The sequence below is a fragment of the Alexandromys fortis genome, unplaced genomic scaffold, assembly GCF_014885135.2.
Source record: "Alexandromys fortis isolate MF-2015 unplaced genomic scaffold, M_Fortis_MF-2015_v1.1 scaffold_253, whole genome shotgun sequence".
Taxonomy (NCBI): domain Eukaryota; kingdom Metazoa; phylum Chordata; class Mammalia; order Rodentia; family Cricetidae; genus Alexandromys; species Alexandromys fortis.
In genome coordinates, this window is record NW_026068124.1 from 1,327,143 (window position 1) to 1,346,599 (window position 19,457).

Sequence of the window (19,457 nt, forward strand, 5' to 3'; positions counted from 1 at the left end):
TAGCATTCATTCATCAGTTTCCATAACTATTGCTCATAATAGTCAAGATTGTTCCTGCCTTTGAACAGAGTTGTCTTCATAAAGCCAGCTGCCACCTTCTCAGAAAGAGTCCTGTGATCAGACAACCCAATATAAGACAGTTTTTCTCAGTACAAATACTTAGAATTTGTTCAAGACCTTGTACGTTGTTTTTCCTACACAAAATCCTAAATATGAAAATTATTTCACCGACTTACTGGTTTTTAGCTTTCTGCAATCAGATAAATCTTCAGTCTTCTTCAAAGCTGTATGTTTAATTTTTTTTACCAAAGTCTAGATAGCTCTATGTCCAAAATAGGATGGACCATCAGTCTAAATTTACAACATCAATAAACTACATCATTTTGAGAAAACTTCTGATACAGAATGAAAGTGAAATTATAGACACAAAGAACCATGTGATAACTAATTAAGATCATATGATTTATTACAGAAACCACAAAATTTATATAGTGATAACCAGTAAATATCTTAAGTTAAATTTTTTCCAAGGAAGACATAGCATGTGTTTATACACACATTCATACCTACCCTCTAGACCATGAGAGGAAACCCTAGTACAGATTCCCTTTATCCTGAATTGCCTAACATAAAACTGCAGTTTGATTTTCAATGGGCAAGCACTGGAATCGCAACAGACTCATTACCTCCTCTTCACCAAACTGCATTAGGCTATAGATAAAATAATATCTAAACTTCAGCATCTCAAGAAACAAAGAAACCTAAAATGTTATCCTCTCCAAATATTTACAGGGCATTATTAACCAAACTATTGAGTCACTATGTCTAAGAATACTGAAATCAATATCTCAGTGGAATAACAACATAAGACCTCTAGATGTACCCTAGTTCAAGATGTCAACATTTTAGGATGAGGCTCTATGGAAGAGCAATTGACAAGCATGGAGACCCTGAGTATAAATCCCCAAACACACACTTGCAAAAAAAATGATATAAATGTGTACCTTTTAAAAATATTTTAGAATCTTACAATCTCTGACTGTAATATCATGCAGAGTGTTGTACTTAAATGGTTATGATTTCTAAGGCTAGAGTGTACCACACCAGTAGATGGCTGCTCTGTTTTTATTTCAATTTTCTATACTGAAAAAATATACATATGGTTTTGGAAAATTATAGTATAAGCTGTGCTCTATAGCCTAAAAGGATGATAGATTGATCATTGTTCTCTCCCTTTACTTCTGGACTTTCCTATGTAAATAAATTAATTTTACATAATCTTGCATTTGCACCATTATCACCATAGGTTTTGAATTTTGATATTATTTTAGTTGTTTTTGCTATAGCTACTTTTGAAGACTATCATAGTAGGAAGGCTGCTTATTTGTTCCCGGCTGCTCAGCCCAAAAATATTCACACAGAAACCATATTATTTGCAATACTGTTTGGCCAATGTGTTAATCATATTCCTGGGTAACTCATATCTTAAATTAACCCATCTCCATTAATCTGTGTATTGCCATGAGGCTATGGCTTTTGGGGTAAAATTCTGGCATCTGTCTCTGGTGGTTCTACATGTCTTCTTTCTGGCTCTGCCTTCTTTATCCCAGCATTTGGTTTAGTTTTCCCCCACCTAGCTAAGTTCTGCCTTGCTAAAGGCCAAAGCAGTTTCTTTATTTATTAAAAGCAAAACATAGACAGAAGTATCTCCCACACCAGACTATGGGTTCAATACAGAAATGCTGCGTGTAAGCAAATGCTCAGAAAATGGGCTACTTTTCTACACTACTTTTTCTCTCCCTAGTTGTAAACCTCACATATCCTAAGATTTTTTTCTTTCATAACAAATGTAGATTCTACTTAAGTAAATATTCTTTTCCTCAAAGTATTTCTCAGTGCAATGTGGACATCCTTATTCCTTAAACTGTAGATGAAAGGGTTTAGCATTGGACTCACAACAGTGTAAAAAACGGTAGATACTTTATCATCATCACCAGACACATTAGAAGGTTTAAGATACATGAAGGCTATAGCTCCAAAGAAAAGAGAAACAGCTACAACATGGGAGCCACAGGTGCTGAAGGCTTTTGACCTACCCTCTGCAGAACGGATGCCAAGGATGTTGGAAAGGATCAAGGTGTAAGAAATAAAGATAGTCAGGCTGGGCACTATGACATTAAAACCCACAACAATGAAAACCACCAGCTCATTGATAGCAGTATCTGTGCAGGAGAGCTTCAGGAGAGGAGGCATGTCACACAGGTAGTGATTGATAATGTTGCCATCACAAAAGGTCAGACTTAATATGCTACCAGTATGGGTCATGGCTTCAAGAGACCCCATCATATACACGCCCACCATCATCAAGAGGCAGACCTTATGGGACATGGTGGTGTGGTAGAGCAGGGGCTTACATATGGCAGCGTATCTGTCATAGGCCATGGCTGCCAAAATGTAGCATTCGTCAATACAAAAGAAACAGAAGAAAAAGATCTGAGTCATGCACTCTGCATGGGAGATGATGTTCAGCTTCACAAAACTCACCAGCATTTTGGGAGTTACAACAGAAGAGTAGCAGAGATCTGTGAAGGAAAGGTTGAAGAGAAAGTAGTACATGGGGGTGTGCAGGTGAGGGTTCAAAATAATCAGAACAATCAAGCCCAGGTTCCCCACCATGGAGACCACATAGATTGCCAAGAAGAGGAAGAAGAGAGGCAGCTGGAGCTCTGGCTGNGCTGCTATCCTATACTTCCTTGTTTCTCACCGTTTCTTCTGTTCCAACTGCTGTTATTCCCTCTGAAACTCATGCTACTTCTTTCTTGCTCTTCCTACTCATTTTCTCTAGTATTCTCAGGCTATATATATCTTTTTAAGTACTGTAGATGTTTCAGTTTAGCGCTACAAATGTATAAAACATTTTACTGAATCCCAATGGCACTACAGAAGGAACAGAATCTAGATTTTGTCATTTAAGACCTCATCATACTGCACTGTTACAATTATTTTTTCTCTGATCTCAGTCTATGCAACTATTGTATGTGAAGAGACACCTTGTACTCTTTGTATTATTCAGAAGATCATGGTGAAATTCATAGATGAGAACAATAGCTTTTTATTTTCTTTCTTCTGATGTTCATAACTCTAACATGGAACTATCTTTGATGGGCTCTATGTGGTGGCTGTGCCTGAACATTTTTTATGACTGCCATCACTCTCTACCTTTTTGTCTATAAATAAGAATCTTTGTATCTTATATTTCTTTGCCTTTTGGGAAAATTTTGTGAAGAATATCCAGTATGCATCCTTAGAGAACTGGAAAAGAATGTTCACTTATTCATTCTTCTATACATTTTTATAGAGCACCCCTTTTATATATCAGTTTTAATTATTTAAGTGCCTTTCTCTGACTGTCTAGTATGTCTCTGTGTGAAATTTAATAGGAGCAATCTTATCCAAAGTTAAGAGAACAGAGGACATAGACTGTGGGAAGGTGGAGATGTCAATCTTATGCCCTGTTCATTCACCCCAGAGCAATCTGCAGGCTCAATTGAAGAGTGTTTTGGGGAAAAGTCTATGAAAAGTTACTCAAGCAGTCACCATCATCATAACCCCACCAAATATCATGATATTTATAATACATCAAAGTGAGGGAATACGTACTACATTGTTCACCTTTATAATATCCAAGTTTAATGATTTCAAGTTAGCTAAAATCGAGAGAAGGTGAACAGTTTAGTGAGATTTTAAAAGCATGTTAAAATTGAGTTCATTAAATCATTTAGAAGTCCTGAAAATGTACATATATGTCCACTTGGTGGTATTCTGACCTATTTTTTCTTTTGAATTTTAAAACGATCTAGGATATAGGGCAAGTTTGGAAGTTAAATGATGACCGGTCTCAATGCAAAAACATATGTCACTTCAAAGATATCATTTATTTTGGAATGACAATAGTTTGAAACATGGATTCAGGCTCCTCCAAACGTCATGCCTGCAATGTTGTAAGAATTTTATGGAGGCTTTTATAGTAACAGAACTAATAAAAGTCACAAATCAATGCACCTTGAAAATATTAGCAGAGTCATAACAGGGGAAAAAGGGGGAAGGAACTTCTCTCTTATAGCCCTCAGATGCCATCTGCTGAAAATTTTTGCCTCTGAGTTGGTAGAAACCATTGGTTACATAGTAAGTACATTTTTGCTTGATAGTTACAAGAATGTGAGGGTAGGGTGAAGAGGTTAGTGAAGGAGAACAAACACTAAGATGTAAACGGAACATCTACATCACACTCCCTCACCCCAAGGTACAGGCATCTTCTTGAAAGATGGGGAATACCGACTGTAAGGGTCAGAGGGTCAGAGGGACTGAACATTGGCAAGTAGACAGGATCTAGTTGATGTGACAAGGAAATACAGCAGGGCACTCTACTAATGGCCTGTATTCCAGTGTGAGATTTGAATTTAATCAATCTGTCCTTCATTGATCTCTGATATATTTCTGTCTCCAGTCAAAAACTGCTGATAAACTTTGTCTCTGAGAATAGTGCTATTTTGTATGTAAGATGCCTGATGCATACTGGTTCTCTGTCACTTTTTTTGGTCATCTTTGAACACTACATGTTGTCCTCAGTGGCCTATGATTACATGTAGGTGTCTGCAGACAAATGGCTTATTAAGTGACCATATCCTCTCAGGTTTCTTCTTTTCTAGCTTCCTGACTATGAGAAGCTAGAGCCTCTGCCCACAAAACCTTTATGCTCACACTGACCTACTACAATGCCAAAGTCATCAACCATTACTTGTTTGACCTTCTGCCCCTCCCCCAACTTTCTTTCTACAGCAGCTATATCAATGAGGCTGTAGTTACCAGAGATGTGGGTATTAACATCATAGTCCTCAGCTTGACCATTTTTATTTTCTATGTTTTCATCCTTGCCAACATTCTAAACTTCAAATCCACACAAGATGAAAAGCCTTCAGTATCTGTCGATCTCATATTTTTGCCCTTTGTCTTTTCCTTGGGTCCAATAAATTTCTTGGTACCAAAACACATTAGTAGAATAGAACATTAGATTAAGAAACAAATTCTTAGTTACACATTCAAATACTTTCAGGAAAAAAATATTTCTATCAGGGAAATAAATCTTCATTCTTTGGTATAGTTGACAAACACAAATTAAGCTCCAGGTTTTTTTGCTCATTGTTAGTTTTATTTTATGTTAAATAGAGAAAAACATGTCTGATGGATAGGCATTAATGGAAAGACTTGGAGGAGTTAGGGAAGAGAAAGGATATGATCAAAAAATATATGAAAATCTTAAAAGTAAAACTAAAAAGGATTGCTAATGAAGAAATTGAATTATTTTGTATTTTGATATCTAATTATTTGAGTTTTTAAAATGTTTTGGAGATTAGTCCTCTGTCAGATATGGGGTTGGTCTTTTCCCATTCTGTAGGATTCCATTTTGTCTTATTGATTGTGTCCTTTGCCTTTCAAAAACTTCTCAGTTTCAGGAAGTTCCATTTATTAATTGTTGTTTTCAGAGTCAGTGCTACAGGTGTTATATGTAGATAATGGTCTCCAGTGCCCACTTTCTCTTCTGTGAAATTTAGTGTGCCTGGATTTATGTTGAGGTCTTTAATACATTTGGATTTGAGTTTTGTGCGTGGGGATATATATGGATCTATTTTCATTCTTCAATATGTTGACATTCAGTTTTCCCAGTACTATTTGTTGAAAATGCTTCCTTTTTCCCACTGTATAATTTTAGCTTCTTTGTCAAAAATCAGGTGTTCATAGGTATGTGGACTAATATGAGGGTCATCAATTAGATTCCATTGTTTCACCTGTCCCCTTTTATGTCATTTTCAAGCTGTTTTTATTTCTATAGCACTATAGTAGAGCTTGAAGTCAGGGATGGTGACACCTCCAGAGGTACCTTTATTTTACAGGATTGTTTCAGCTCTCCTGTTTTTTTTTTTTTTCCATATGAAATTGGATATTGTTCTTTTTGAGGTCTGTGAAGAATTGTGATGGAATTTTGATGGTGATTGTAATGAATTTGTGGATTGCTTTTGGTATGATTCCCATTTTGACTATATTGATCCTACCTATCCAAAAGCATGGGAAATCTTTCCATTTTCTGATCTTCTTCAATTTCTTTCTAAAAAGACTTAATGTTCTTGACTTACAGATTTTTTTCACTCCTTTTGTTTGTGATAACCCAAGGTATTTTATGTTATTTGTGGCTATTGTTAAGGGTGATGTTTCTCTGATTTCTTTCTCAATTTTTTTATAATTTGTATATAGGAAGGATACTGAATTTTTTGAGTTGGTCTGGTATTCTGCCACATTACTGAATGTCTTTATGAGTTGTAGAAATACTTTGATAGAATTTTTAGGGTCACTTATGTACACTATCATATTATCTGCAAATGGTGCAAGTTTGACTTATTACTTTCCAATTTGTTATTTTTTTTTTTTTTTTGGTTTTTCGAGACAGGGTTTCTCTGTGGTTTTGGAGCCTGTCCTGGAAAAGCTCTTGTAGACCAGGCTGGTCTCAAACTCACAGAGATCCGCCTACCTCTGCCTCCCAAGTGCTAGGATTAAAGGCGTGCGCCACCACCGCCTGGCTATTTTCCAATTTGTATCCCCTTGATCTCCTTTTTTTTTGTCTTATTGCTCTGACTAGAACTTCAAGTACTATATAGAATAGATATGGAGAACATGGACAGTCTTGTCTTTTTTTCTGATTTTAGTGAAATCACTTTGAGTTTCTTTTCATTTAATTTGATATTGGATGTCAGTTTGATTTATATTACTTTAATTATGTTAATATATATTCCTTGTATCCCTGATCTCTCCAAGACTTTTTAATGAAGGGGCATTGGATTTTGTTAAAGGTCTTTTCAGCATCTACTGAGATAATTATATTGTTTATTTCAGTTTACTTATATGATGGATTACATTGACAGATTTTCATATGTTGAATGATCCCTGCTTCTCTGGAATGTTCTGGTCTTCCTGTTGTAAGACCACTAGGTTTTGGTGTTGTCATATTGCTCTTTAGGTTGTTGAATGTAATCTTGCATTGACACCTATTCATCTCTTCTTCCAGTTGGTGCAGGCAGTGCCTTTGATCCTTGTTTCAATCCTTGTAGTTGGTATCTGTGTCTCAGTGATTTTCTTTTAGATCGATTCTTGTAGTTGTTGTCTGTTTCTCAGGAAGCCGTTCTTGGTCTACTCCGTGTTTTGCTTTCTGTGTCTCAGGAAGATGCTGAGATCTCTGGGGATGGATGCATTTGAGGGCAGAGTTATACTTGTAGATATCAGAGTTTGATGGGGGAAAGGTGCTGGAGCAGGCTGCCTACAGAAGGCTTGCCTGTTGACCAGCTAGTGTGGATGAGTCAGGTAGGAGATGGGCTCAGAAATCTTTCCCCAGGGGCCTAGGACCTATAAACTGGGCTGTCCAGCTGGGGGACTGATTACTCACATTTTGGTCCACTTTGTACAGTTGCGATCTGTGTCTCTCATTTTTATTGGATGGTGATACAAAGAAATTTGGGTTAAGTTTTTGTGAACACGTGAGCCATATCACACTTTCTATATTCTTGCATCCTTATTAGTAATTATATCATATTTTGGAGTACTGAAAGAAGCATGATCAAAATCACAGAAAATTTAAGTTCTCAAAATTTTATAGTTGTATATGTTACAAATATACATTGTCTACAGTCTATTCCTATTCCAAATGCATTCAGGGAAGTTGTTTCTTGGGTATGTCTTCATCAAGCCAGTAGTTTATCATTTATAGCTTTTGTTTTCATATGAAGATGTAATGTATGTAAAATTCTGAGACACTAGTTTATAACAATATGCTTAGAAGAAAATAATGCTGTTAAAAAATTTAATAGGATCTCAATAAACTCATTGCATTCAACAGAGACTTAAGCATTTATATTTGTTTGAATATTTATTTCAGTATTGTAATGTGATTAAAATTTTATTCCTCAAGCACAGCCTGAGTGCTTATGGATTTCTTCAATTCTTTTGCCTACATATGACACAAGGCCTTGATTAGCCATTTCTCAATTGAATTTTCTATGAATGACAGATTTTAATAAGTAAACAAATGCTTTCACAAAGACAGAGGATGAGTTATATTGCATTATGTTTATAAATCCTGGTACTAAATCAAACTTAAAATGTGAGCCACTCACATGTGTGACACTTGCATGTTTTGACACTCATATGCAGGCTGCACAGACTGATAAAGAATAATCAATTCACAAGCTGGCCCTGTTCTGGGAGGACAATTGGTCATGGTGATGCTTCCAGTGTTGACAAGTCAGTTGACTGAAGTTTAACATTTAGAAGTTGTGGATGTGTTGAGAAGAGGACAAGGGGATTAAGCTGTTCAAGGTTTCAGGTACAAGGAACATGGTTTAAGGAAAGTCAATAATTTGTAGCTCAAAATGGTTAAAAGAATAGACTTGAGATGTCTTCATGAAGAAATGGTGAGAATGTGGGATGATAGACATGTTAAATGGACCAACTTAATCACTGTTTAATATCCCCTGTTCCATTTCACTTCATACGTGTACACAATTTTTTGTCAACAAAAAATCAAAATTGAAAAGCTATCGCATTTGAATGTGTATTTTCTTTCTTATTGGTGTTTAAAGGAAATTAAGGTGTGAATAATTAACAAATAAAGATTTTTCAAATAGCTGTTTCACCTGTACACCTGATAGAACATATTATGACTAGAAACAATTATATAAATTTAGAAATTGTGAATATACTTTATTTGAGAATATTGTCTATTAAGTATGAAAAAACTGATCACTCTGGAAAGCATATTTATGAAATTTAATAATTCACATTTGTGTAGTACAGAATGAACATGTCAATATTTTTATTTTAATACTGAATATAAAGCAGTTCCTTATAGTTAGGTGAATAATGTAAACATCTATGTCAAGCAAACCAGGTCATAAAATAAATCAATGCATCATATTTGTTTGTTTCAACTCTTTTGGGGAAAGTTATAAATTATTTATCTCCAAATACTTGCTAAAAATGGTTTTATGTAGATTAGATAGTCAAATTTGTTATAGAAAAATATTGAATTCTTTAGGGCTTCATTGTGTAGGACTTGTCTTTTACATAAATGGTCTTAGTTGTATGTCTTAATTGTTCCTAATTGCACATGCTCCTATCTATCAAGAATGTGACTGAAGAATCTCAGAAGCTTTATTCAGTCTCTTTTTCCCATTTTCTCTATGTTTCATTGGACAGCTTCTTTTTGTTGTTTTCCTTTAATAATAAATGTACTCAATTTTTGTACATTGTCTAATCTGTTGTTAATTAAATTTAGTGCTTTAAAACTAAGGCTTGTACTTATTTTAGATTTATATTCAAACATTTAAGGAGCATACCGAGACATATAATTTAGTTAAGGTATTCTTTTTTTTTTTTTTTTTTGGTTTTTCGAGACAGGGTTTCTCTGTGGTTTTGGAGCTTGTCCTGGAACTAGCTCTTGTAGACCAGGCTGGTCTCGAACTCGCAGAGATCCGCCTGCCTCTGCCTCCCAAGTGCTGTGATTAAAGGCATGTGCCACCACTGCCCGGCTTAGTTAAGGTATCTTATAGTTAGAAATATAGTGCAATATGAAACTTTCTGTGTTAAATCATCACTGAAAATGCCAGGCTTGTAAGCAGTCAGTAGTGAAAGAAACATGAAGTTCTCTATGCCTTAGTGAGGTGTTACCACTTAATATAGTTTCCTGTCATTAAATCTGGGTGACATGAACTAATGCAAATGAATGAAAAGATGAGATGAGACAGTTCTGTTGTAAAAGTGCAATCTTAGAAACTGTCTACAGTCACTCCATGTTTATCTACATGCACATTGTAGGTATAAACGTTGAAAGAATTTAGTCATAAAGTCTAGATTAGGGTTTGACCGAAAAGTCTTCTTACAAAGATATTTCATACAATATATTTAAGCATATTTCAGGTTCTATTTTAATATAATATTTTAATTCATTTTTTTAGAATATCAGACAATGTACTTTCATCATATTCAGCTAAATCCTCCCTTATCCAGATCCATTCCTTATCTTCCTATCCTCTCCCAATTTCATTTCCTATCTTTGTTTTGTTTTTAAACAACTCACCTAGTCTTATATGTGCTAGACATATACTTATGGGTGTGGGGTCGACCCTTGGGCATGATTAACCTGACAGCCAAAGAAAACTGACTCTCCACTAGGAGCTTTCTCCTAACAATAGTTCCTTGGTTAGTGGTATGGGTTTATGAGTCCCTCTTATCTTCATATTCCATGTTTCTATATCACCCAATAAGGCTGCTAGGCTAGGCAGAGTCAGTATTTTTAGGGAAGAAGCATTTCTAGGATGCCCATGTATCAGTTGGTGGCTTTGCACCCATATTGACACAGACAGCACTGATTAGAGTCAGTATATTATTAAAGGAGGACCCAGGTTGAGAGGAGGACAAGTTACCTGAGCTGCAAGAAGATCTGAAGAAGAATGAAGAAATAGGAGTTAATTTAATCAAATCAATATATATATATATATATGTGTGTGTGTGTGTGTGTGTGTGTGTATTTGTATGACATTCTTAGAGAATACAGGACAACTAACACTAAAGGTTTGTAAGAGCCTGAGGTCATGGTAGACAACTTTAAGCAAAGAGACAACTAACACTGAAGGCTTTTTGAAAAGCCTTTCATTTTGTGAAATGCTTCTATTGTAGGAGTTTCCTAATTAAAAGAAGTCACCATTTAGGGGGAGACAAAACCCAGCAAGACATTTTATGGTACTAACTAAAACCTCCAATGCCATGAATGGGTTATATCATGTTAACATGTTGGCCAAAAGGGTCCCATAAACTGTATCTACAAAAATCACAGGCCTTTGCCAAAGCTATTATTTCTCCTGTACACAATAACAAATAATCAAAACAAAAACAAACCAAAAAAAAAAAAATAAAAATTAATAAAGAACCTATTTTAATGAATAACCAAGTCCTTATCACCATGGGACACCAAGGAAAGCCTGTACTATAGAGAATATTTCACGTTTGCCCTAAGGAATTTTTGGTCCCTTAGTAATTTTGGATTTTCAGAAAAAATTAAGATTCATTTGAGCAGTTGCTGGATTTCTTTTTATCTTAAATAGCAAAATCTGCAATGGGTATTTCCTTTTTTTCCTACTTTCTGCTATTTTATTTAATTTTTTTCATAGATTTCACCAATCTTGTGCTTTGTTATTTAGTGAAATGACCTTCTCATGTTCTGAAAGTTCTTTCTGAATTTGTTTATTTAGTCTTAATAAAAGACTCTTCTTTGCTATAAATAAATGTATAATTGGTCATACCTGTAAATCTCTGAGTGACCCCAGACCCATAAAAACTAATCCTGGATAGAATAATTCTGTATTTTCTTCACATAAATGATATAATCTTAATTTACTAGCAGTCTGTTCTTTCTCTTTAGTAATTTTACTGTTATACAATAATTGACTTTATTGTAGTGGCAAAAATAGAATGAGCATGTTTTCTATTTTAGACAAGTTATGTAGGCTTTGGTCAAATATCAAGAATAAAGCAATGAAGAAAGTTAAAGATGCTTGTGATCTCAGAAACATGTAGATTATTCAGGTGATTAAATAAACCATTTCTGTGTCTGTAAGTTTATATCAGACAAATGATACACAATGTCTTGAGAAAATGTAATTGTGCTGAGAGTAACTGTTTTTTCTTGACTTGGCTGGTGGGAGGGAATCATCCTCAGGATCTGACTGATTGTGGGGCTGTTCACAGAGTATCTAAGCAGAGGGAAATGCTGAATAGAGTTTTAGAGGCAGGAACAATCTTGATGAAGAGGAAAAATTGTTATGAAAAATGGGTGATTGCTGTGTAAGAGGCTAAGCAAAAGAACATACATGTTCATGTATATACATTTTTATTTAGACAATATATTACACATATTTAAAGGCTAAAGTATTATAAAATGACATATATTGTTCACCTGTAGACAAGTTGAGGGGCTATGACTATGAGAAAAAGTATAAAGACAGTTAGTGAGAGAGAAAAAATTCTAGACTCCCTGAGAAATTGTTTTTAAAAATGACATTTGATGACTGTGTTCTGACAGATTAAAATAAAAGAAAAAGAAAAATCTGCTCATAGCACACTGTTAATTACCATCACACTGATCAGCTAGAAACACTTCAAGATGATGACTTATCATGGATTATATGTGCCTACTCCAGGGAAGAATTTTGATGAACAACAGAAGGTCAGGATGACCTTGGTGACTAAAGTATCATGCCTCATGTTTTCCTGGGTGAAGAGTTTTGTAATCTCATTCTTGTGATATTATTGTGTTTATTCTCAATGTATTCAACCTACTGATCAAATCTGAGCACTTAGTATTTCCATATTCTTTCCTATTTATCATTTATTTGAACTTATATCTTCTGAGTTTTGGTATCCATGTTGAATCCTCATTTATAGCCTCAGGAATAAGAATTAAAACTTGTTGCTAAGAGAACCATGCAGAGTCTTACTAACTGCTTTATCTAGGTTTGAGACTTTTAGGTCTGTTTCCACTTGTCTGCTGTTACCCTTTAATTTTTTATTCATCATTTTGATTACCTATCTTTTATTTTTTCCTCTTTTTATATTCCTATAGTGCTCCAAGTTTCCCACAGTATCCCCTTTGCTTCTACCATGTAATGTCTCTTGTATGAAATCATTCTTTGTAGGTATCCACAGAGTAATTGTATTCATCACAATGTCCATTGCCTTTATCAACATAAGACCTTGCTCTGTCTACTAATTTACTTAAGGCCAAGATCACCCATTTCTTTCCAAGACAATCCATGGGCTTGCATTCTTTATTTCAAAATGATTTTTCCCGATCTTTTGCAATAATTTTGCAATGCATTTTCTTATTTGATGAGTTTATCTGCTATATAGTGATTAACATAGAAGAGATGTGACAAAATTGTCAAAATTCAGGAACTTTTTAGGTTACTTTGCCAGTAGTTACTTTTAAAAATTTCATGTCTTTTTTAATATATTTTTACCTATATTATTGACATGTATCAAAAATTAAATGGAAAATGTTACATACAACAGCATAATCATATTGAATCATATTGAATAAATAAAATACATTTATATTTAACATTATTATGTCAAAAGTAATCGCAGTTATTACCTATTGAGTTATTGTATGCTGGACACTTTTTAAGGACTTAAAAAAACTCCCTTAAATCCATGATGCTACTGCTATTGCTTCTATTTTACAAAGAGGAAACTAAGACACAAAATAGGTAGATCTGAGATTTAACCAAGGATAAAATGAATTAATTATGCTGCAAAACCTATTCACCTAACTACCACAAATATTATTTCAATGAGGTGGGACTTACATTATGAAATCATTAAGAAGTTACTAGCATTTTGTGCTCAAGTATTTAAGCTCCAAGTTTTCATGGAGTTGTTTGATTTGTTTAAATGAGCATTTATTTTTATGGTTATTTGTGTATTTATTTGATTTACTTCTCTGCCTAAGTCTCTCAGACTCGGCAATTATGACAAAAGGCTCTTGTCTAGTATGACATTTTAATTACTTTTGGAGAATATCACACAATGTACTTTGATCATAATCACCTGACTCTTCCCTTAGCTAGATTCATTCCTAATCTTCCTATCCTCTTCCAATTTTATGACCTATTTTTGATTTTTTGTTCTTGTTTTATTTTTTTCTTTTTTGAGATAGGGTTTCTCTGTGTAACAGCCCTGGCTATCTTGTAACTAGTCATTGTAGACCAAGCTGGGCTTGAATACACAGAGGTCCAACTGCCTCTGCTTCCCAAATGCTGGGATTAAAGGCATTCACCACAATCACCTGGTTTTGATTTGTTTTTAAACAACCCACCTAGTTGTATATAAGCTGGACATATACTCATGGGTATGGGGTCAACCACTTGAGTATGACTTAACTTGACAAGGTTCATATCATCAAAGAAAACTGACTCTTTTAATACTAAGAGCTATCAATACTCATTATTTTCTCATTTAGTAGGATTGGTTCATGAGCATTCTCTCCATAATTCCTGTTCCTATATCACCTAATAAGGTTGTTAGCCTAGGGAGAGTCAGTATTTTTAGTAAACTGGTTTTGTTAGGATGTCCATGCTCTACTGGATGGCTCTATACCAATGATGACAGAAACAGCACTGATTTGACTCAATGGGTGATAAAAAAAGAAAGTAATTTGAAAGAAGGATGAGGTAGATTTGCTACCTTGAAAAGAAGTGTGAGTTGATATCATCAAAGTACTAAATATATGTACACACACACAAACAGACATGTGAGACTTTCTCATAGAATATGAGAAAACTAACAAAAAAGGTTTAAATGTTGAATCATCTGGGCCATCTGCTCCTATTGGTATTTTTGAGATTTTCTTCTTTGACCAATCCTTATTTTTCTTAACCAAGAATGAATCCACCACTTCACACTTCCTGGGGAAACAAAGCAAATCCTATTCTCCAAAGTAACATATCTTTGAATATTGGACCAATGAATGCAGATCAATAAAAGACAGATAAGGCAACCTGATAACATTGGGAAATTTATTGGGGGTGCCTCTCACAGGCCTCCAAGTAAAACTTGGTCCTGTGATTTCCAGTCATTGTGGAGGACAACAAAATTAAAAAAAATTCATTGCTTGCTGTAAAAAAATGTTGTTCTGGATGATAAATAAACATTAAAAATGAATAAAATTGCAATAGGAAATGGGAAACATTTGATGGACTTTTTTTTTTTTTTGATTTTTTGAGACAGTGTTTCTCTGTAGCTTTTTGGTTCCTGTCCTGGAGCTAACTCTTCTAGACCAGGCTGGCCTCAAACTCACAGAGATCCGGCTGCCTCTGCCTCTCAAGTGCTGGGATTAAAGGCGCGCACCATCACTGCCCAGCTTGTAGACTTCTATAAATGATCAAAGAGCAAAGCTGACAGTGCATATAAATAACATTGTAATTGAGGCATTACTAGACATGGATGGATTTTCTCCAGAATCTTGGCATCCAAATTGGCTTCTCAAGAGGCAGATGTTCACTTCCTAGGAATTGTAACCATATCTCAAGTGAAACAAAGCATGAGATGGGTTGAATACATAAGACAGAAGGACATAGAAAAAGGCTGAGGCCATATGTGGCTAATCACAGTGAATGTATGGGGTCAAGAACTACTCCAGCAATGGAATACACAGATTAAGTTTTCTGGAACCACTGAAACTCATGTTTCTGGGAAAGGATATTATAAGGTACCATACAAAAAGGTCACTAGCCATTGAGGCTGTACAAGAATACAAAGCAACTAGCAAACCCTTAGAGGTACCAACAACCCTACGTTTAAAATGATTAATGCAGAAACCAATATGGGTTAAAGAATGGCTTTTAATAGAAGATAAACTACAGGCTTTAGAACAGCTGATACAGAAGCAACTAGATGCTTGTCATATTGAAGAATCAAGCAGTCCTTGGAATACTCCTGTATTTGTTATTAAAAAGAAATCTGGTAAATGAAGAATGACGATAGATCAAAGAGCTGTCAACAAGGTTATTCAGTCTGTGGGCCCTCTGCAGTCTGGAATTGCTCTGCCTTCTCTATTACAAAAAGGATGGCCTCTTATAGTTACTAATTTAAAAGATTGTTTTTTTCACTCTGCCTTTACAAGAAAAACAACAAAAAAATTGCCTCCTCAGTCCTTACTTATAATAATTCTTAGCCTAGTAGGAGACACAAGTGGACTATCCTTCTACAGGAAATGCTCAATAGCCTCACCCTGTGCCAATACTTTGTAAGTCAGCCATTGGAAATAATATAAAAAACAATTTCCTAAACCTACAATTAACCATTGCATGGATGACATTTTGTTATCTGATTCAAATATAGATATTTTAGAAAGATTTTTGAAGGAATAAAGAATGTTTTTCCTAAATGGGGATTACAAATTCCACCTGAAAAAAAAATACAAAGTGGAGATTCCATCAATTACCTAGGTTATAAAATAGGTTTGTAGAAAATTAGAATAAAAAAGGCACTAATTAGGGAGACCCATTGTGGACTCTTAAAAGTCTTTCAAAGATTGTTAGAATACATTTCCAATCTATCAATGGCTGTTGGGATAACACCAGATCTAATAATTCATTTAACAAAGCCTTACATGGTGACAAAGATTTAAATAGTCCCAGAGACTTAACAGCTGAAGCTGAAAAGTAATTTACTGTGGTTGAAGAGAAATTACATGAGGTACATGAGGATAGTGTGACTCCAAATGTTAATTACATTCTAGTCATATTGCCTTCCAGAATTTCCCCTATGAGAATTTTAATGCAAGGAAAGATATTATCTTAGAATGGGTCATTTTACCACATAAAGCAAGTAAAAATTAAAAATTTATGTGGAAAAGGCTTCTGAATTATGATAAAAGGAAAATTGAGACTCAACACGTTCACTTAAAAACTCAAAGTGGTTGCAACAGTATGCATAAGTCCTGCGCAAAATAAAACATTACAAAATACAGGCATTGAGGAATGATATGGTTATAAAGTTTCAGTTCAAAGTTTGGAACTATTGTCAGTGGGTTGCTACTGGGAGAAACATAGTTTCAAGGATGGGGCCCTGGAGAGGCTCCTTATTCTCACATAGATATCCTTAAATTCATAAACATACTGGCAATGCTGAGTAGACAAAGTAAATTAAAAAGAAAATAAAAAGAAAAGGTGAAGTTGTGAGAAGATAGTAGTAGGAAGTTGGGGGGGATGTCAGGGGAAGGACTCTGGCAGAACTTGATGAAAACACATTGTATATATGTATAATATTTTAAAACAGTAAAACAAAAAATTATATACCTCCAAAAGTCAATGTCATTACTGTTGAACTAGTCCCTAAGTACCATGACAATAAAACCTGATATCTTGGGGGAAACAACCAGGAAACAAAAGCTTTTCAAGTTTTAATGAGGTTCTTAAGATTACAGTCTCCTAAAACTCTCTTGAGTCATAATCACTTGGTTCTTTAACATCAGTAGATGCTACTGAACAACGTCTAGGCTAAAGAGGACAACCTTGGAACAGTCACCACTATAAATAATGATCTACTGCCATGACTTTTCTTAATAACTATAAACAATGGCTCTGACTTTGTCAGTCCAAAATTAATTCCCCTTATCACCAGAAAGGCAAATGTGGTAACAACAGAAAATTATATATATATATATATATATATGTTTGGGGCTATGCACCTTTACAGCTCTTCAATGCCATAAGTACTTGCCCATCTGTGAGAGAAGAAAAGAGTCAGTGAGGTTACTGATGAGTCCTACATGCACAAGGGTAAGTACTGAATTGGATGTATGTTTTTCTTTATCCAAACCATCTTGAATCCTTGATGCACCTTGTGCCTTCTCTTTTGTGATTATCACTGAACCTTAAGTGAGAGGTAGGTTTACAAGATAGAAAAAGAACAGAGAAGTTTCAGAAACTAAAAGGATCACTGCTTCCCTTAATATTCTTTTCATAGAAATGGCCTTTCATCCATTTATGTTTATTTCTCCATGAACTCCGATGAAATGTAGAAAGCAAAAGCACAGAGAAGTCTGAGCTTGAATTTTATTATTCAATTCTGGTTCTTAATTTCATTTTAAAGTGATAGTTTGGGAAGGGCTGGGATTTCATTTTAATATTATTATCTTCCTGTTCTCACAGTTATGAACCAAGGGATGGCCTCAGCAAATGACTCTTCAGTGAAGGAGTTTATCCTCATGGGTTTGACACAACAGCCAGAGCTCCAGATACCTCTCTTCTTTCTCTTCTTGGGAATCTATGTGGTCTCCACAGTGGGGAACCTGGGCTTGAGTGTACTGATTGTTTTGAACCCTCACCTGCACAACCCCATGTACTACTTTCTCTTCAACCTTTCTTTCACAGATCTTTGCTTCTCCTCGGTCATAATCCCCAAGATGCTGGTGAGTTTTGTAAAGCAAAACACCATCTCCCATGCAGAGTGCATGACTCAGTTCTTTTTCTTCTGCTTCTTTGTTATTAATGAATTCTACATTTTGACAGCAATGGCTTATGACAAATATGCTGCCATCTGTAAACCCCTGCTTTACCAGGTCACCATGTCCTATCAGGTCTGCCATTCGATGATGGTGGGTGTGTATGTGATGGGTTTCTTTGGAGGCTTAGTCCATACTGGTAACATGCTAAGTCTGAGCTTCTGTGACGGCAACATCATCAACCACTACATGTGTGATGTACTTCCTCTCCTGAAGCTCTCCTGTGCACATACTGCCATTAATGAGCTGGTGGTTTTCATTGTTGGGGGTATCAATATAATAGTGCCCTGTGTGACTGTCTTTATTTCTTACACGTTCATCCTTTCCAGCATCATTGGCATTCGTTCTGCAGAAGGCAGGTCAAAAGCCTTCAGCACCTGTGGCTCCCATGTAATAGCTGTTTCCCTTTTCTTTGGAGCCTCAATATTTATGTATCTTAAGCCTTCTAGTGTGGCTGGGGAAGAAGATAAAGTATCTTCCATTTTCTATACCATTTTGGGCCCAATGCTGAATCCTTTCATCTACAGTTTAAGGAATAAGGATGTCCACATTGCATTGAGAAAAACTTTGAGAAAAAGGACATTTAACTAAATAGAATCTGTATTTGCTGTGGAAGCAAACCTTAGGATATGAAGCACATAGGACCTAAAGGGTCATTCATTTGGATAGCATGTGCTTATAAGTGTGGGGCTCTGGATTTTACCCACTGTCTTCAAAAACTTCAATGACAACAACATCAAAATCCCAAAACAAAAAACATCAAAAAACAAGCAAAAGCAACTGACAAGAATAACGTAGAATTAAAGCAATTTAATATTATGCAAATTAAGTTATTTATGAAGAGGAATATCAAAAGTAAACACAGTGAACAATGATTAATCCATCATCTTTTATGATAGAGAACATTGTTTATTTCGTAATTATCCAAAATCATATGTATCTTTTTTCAGTATTGAAAACTGAACAAACACATTTGTGCAGCTATCTACTAGTATGTTACACTCCAGTCCTAGGAAGCATGAAGATTTGTATATACAAAACAGTGGATGATAATATACTCAGAAATGATAAGATCATGAGATCTTTTAAAACTACGTTTTTCCAGTCTCGCTGAACATAGTGGACAATGAGGACTACTGAGACCTCAAGAACAATGGCAATGGGTTTTTGATCCTACTGCACCTATTGGTTTTGTGGGAGCCTAGGCAGTTTGTATGCTCACCTTACTAGACCTGGATGGAGGTGGGTGGTCCTTGGACTTTCCACAGGGCAGGAAACCCTGATTGCTCTT

General features: G+C 35.2%; 2 protein-coding genes across 2 annotated transcripts; one reads left to right on the forward strand and one right to left on the reverse strand.

The window, feature by feature from the left end:
• Positions 1–1,860: 1,860 nt before the first annotated feature.
• Positions 1,861–10,236, reverse strand: LOC126490644 (olfactory receptor 145-like). Its single transcript, XM_050125713.1, has 2 exons — positions 10,181–10,236; positions 1,861–2,752 (listed from the first exon to the last, which is right to left on the reverse strand). The coding sequence occupies exons 1-2, from the start codon at positions 10,234–10,236 to the stop codon at positions 1,861–1,863; spliced, it is 948 nt and encodes a 315-aa protein (XP_049981670.1).
• Positions 10,237–17,815: 7,579 nt separating this feature from the next.
• On the forward strand, positions 17,816–18,757 carry LOC126490630 (olfactory receptor 145-like). The gene has a single exon (XM_050125702.1). The coding sequence runs from the start codon at positions 17,816–17,818 to the stop codon at positions 18,755–18,757; it is 942 nt and encodes a 313-aa protein (XP_049981659.1).
• The last annotated feature ends 700 nt before the right edge of the window (positions 18,758–19,457 follow it).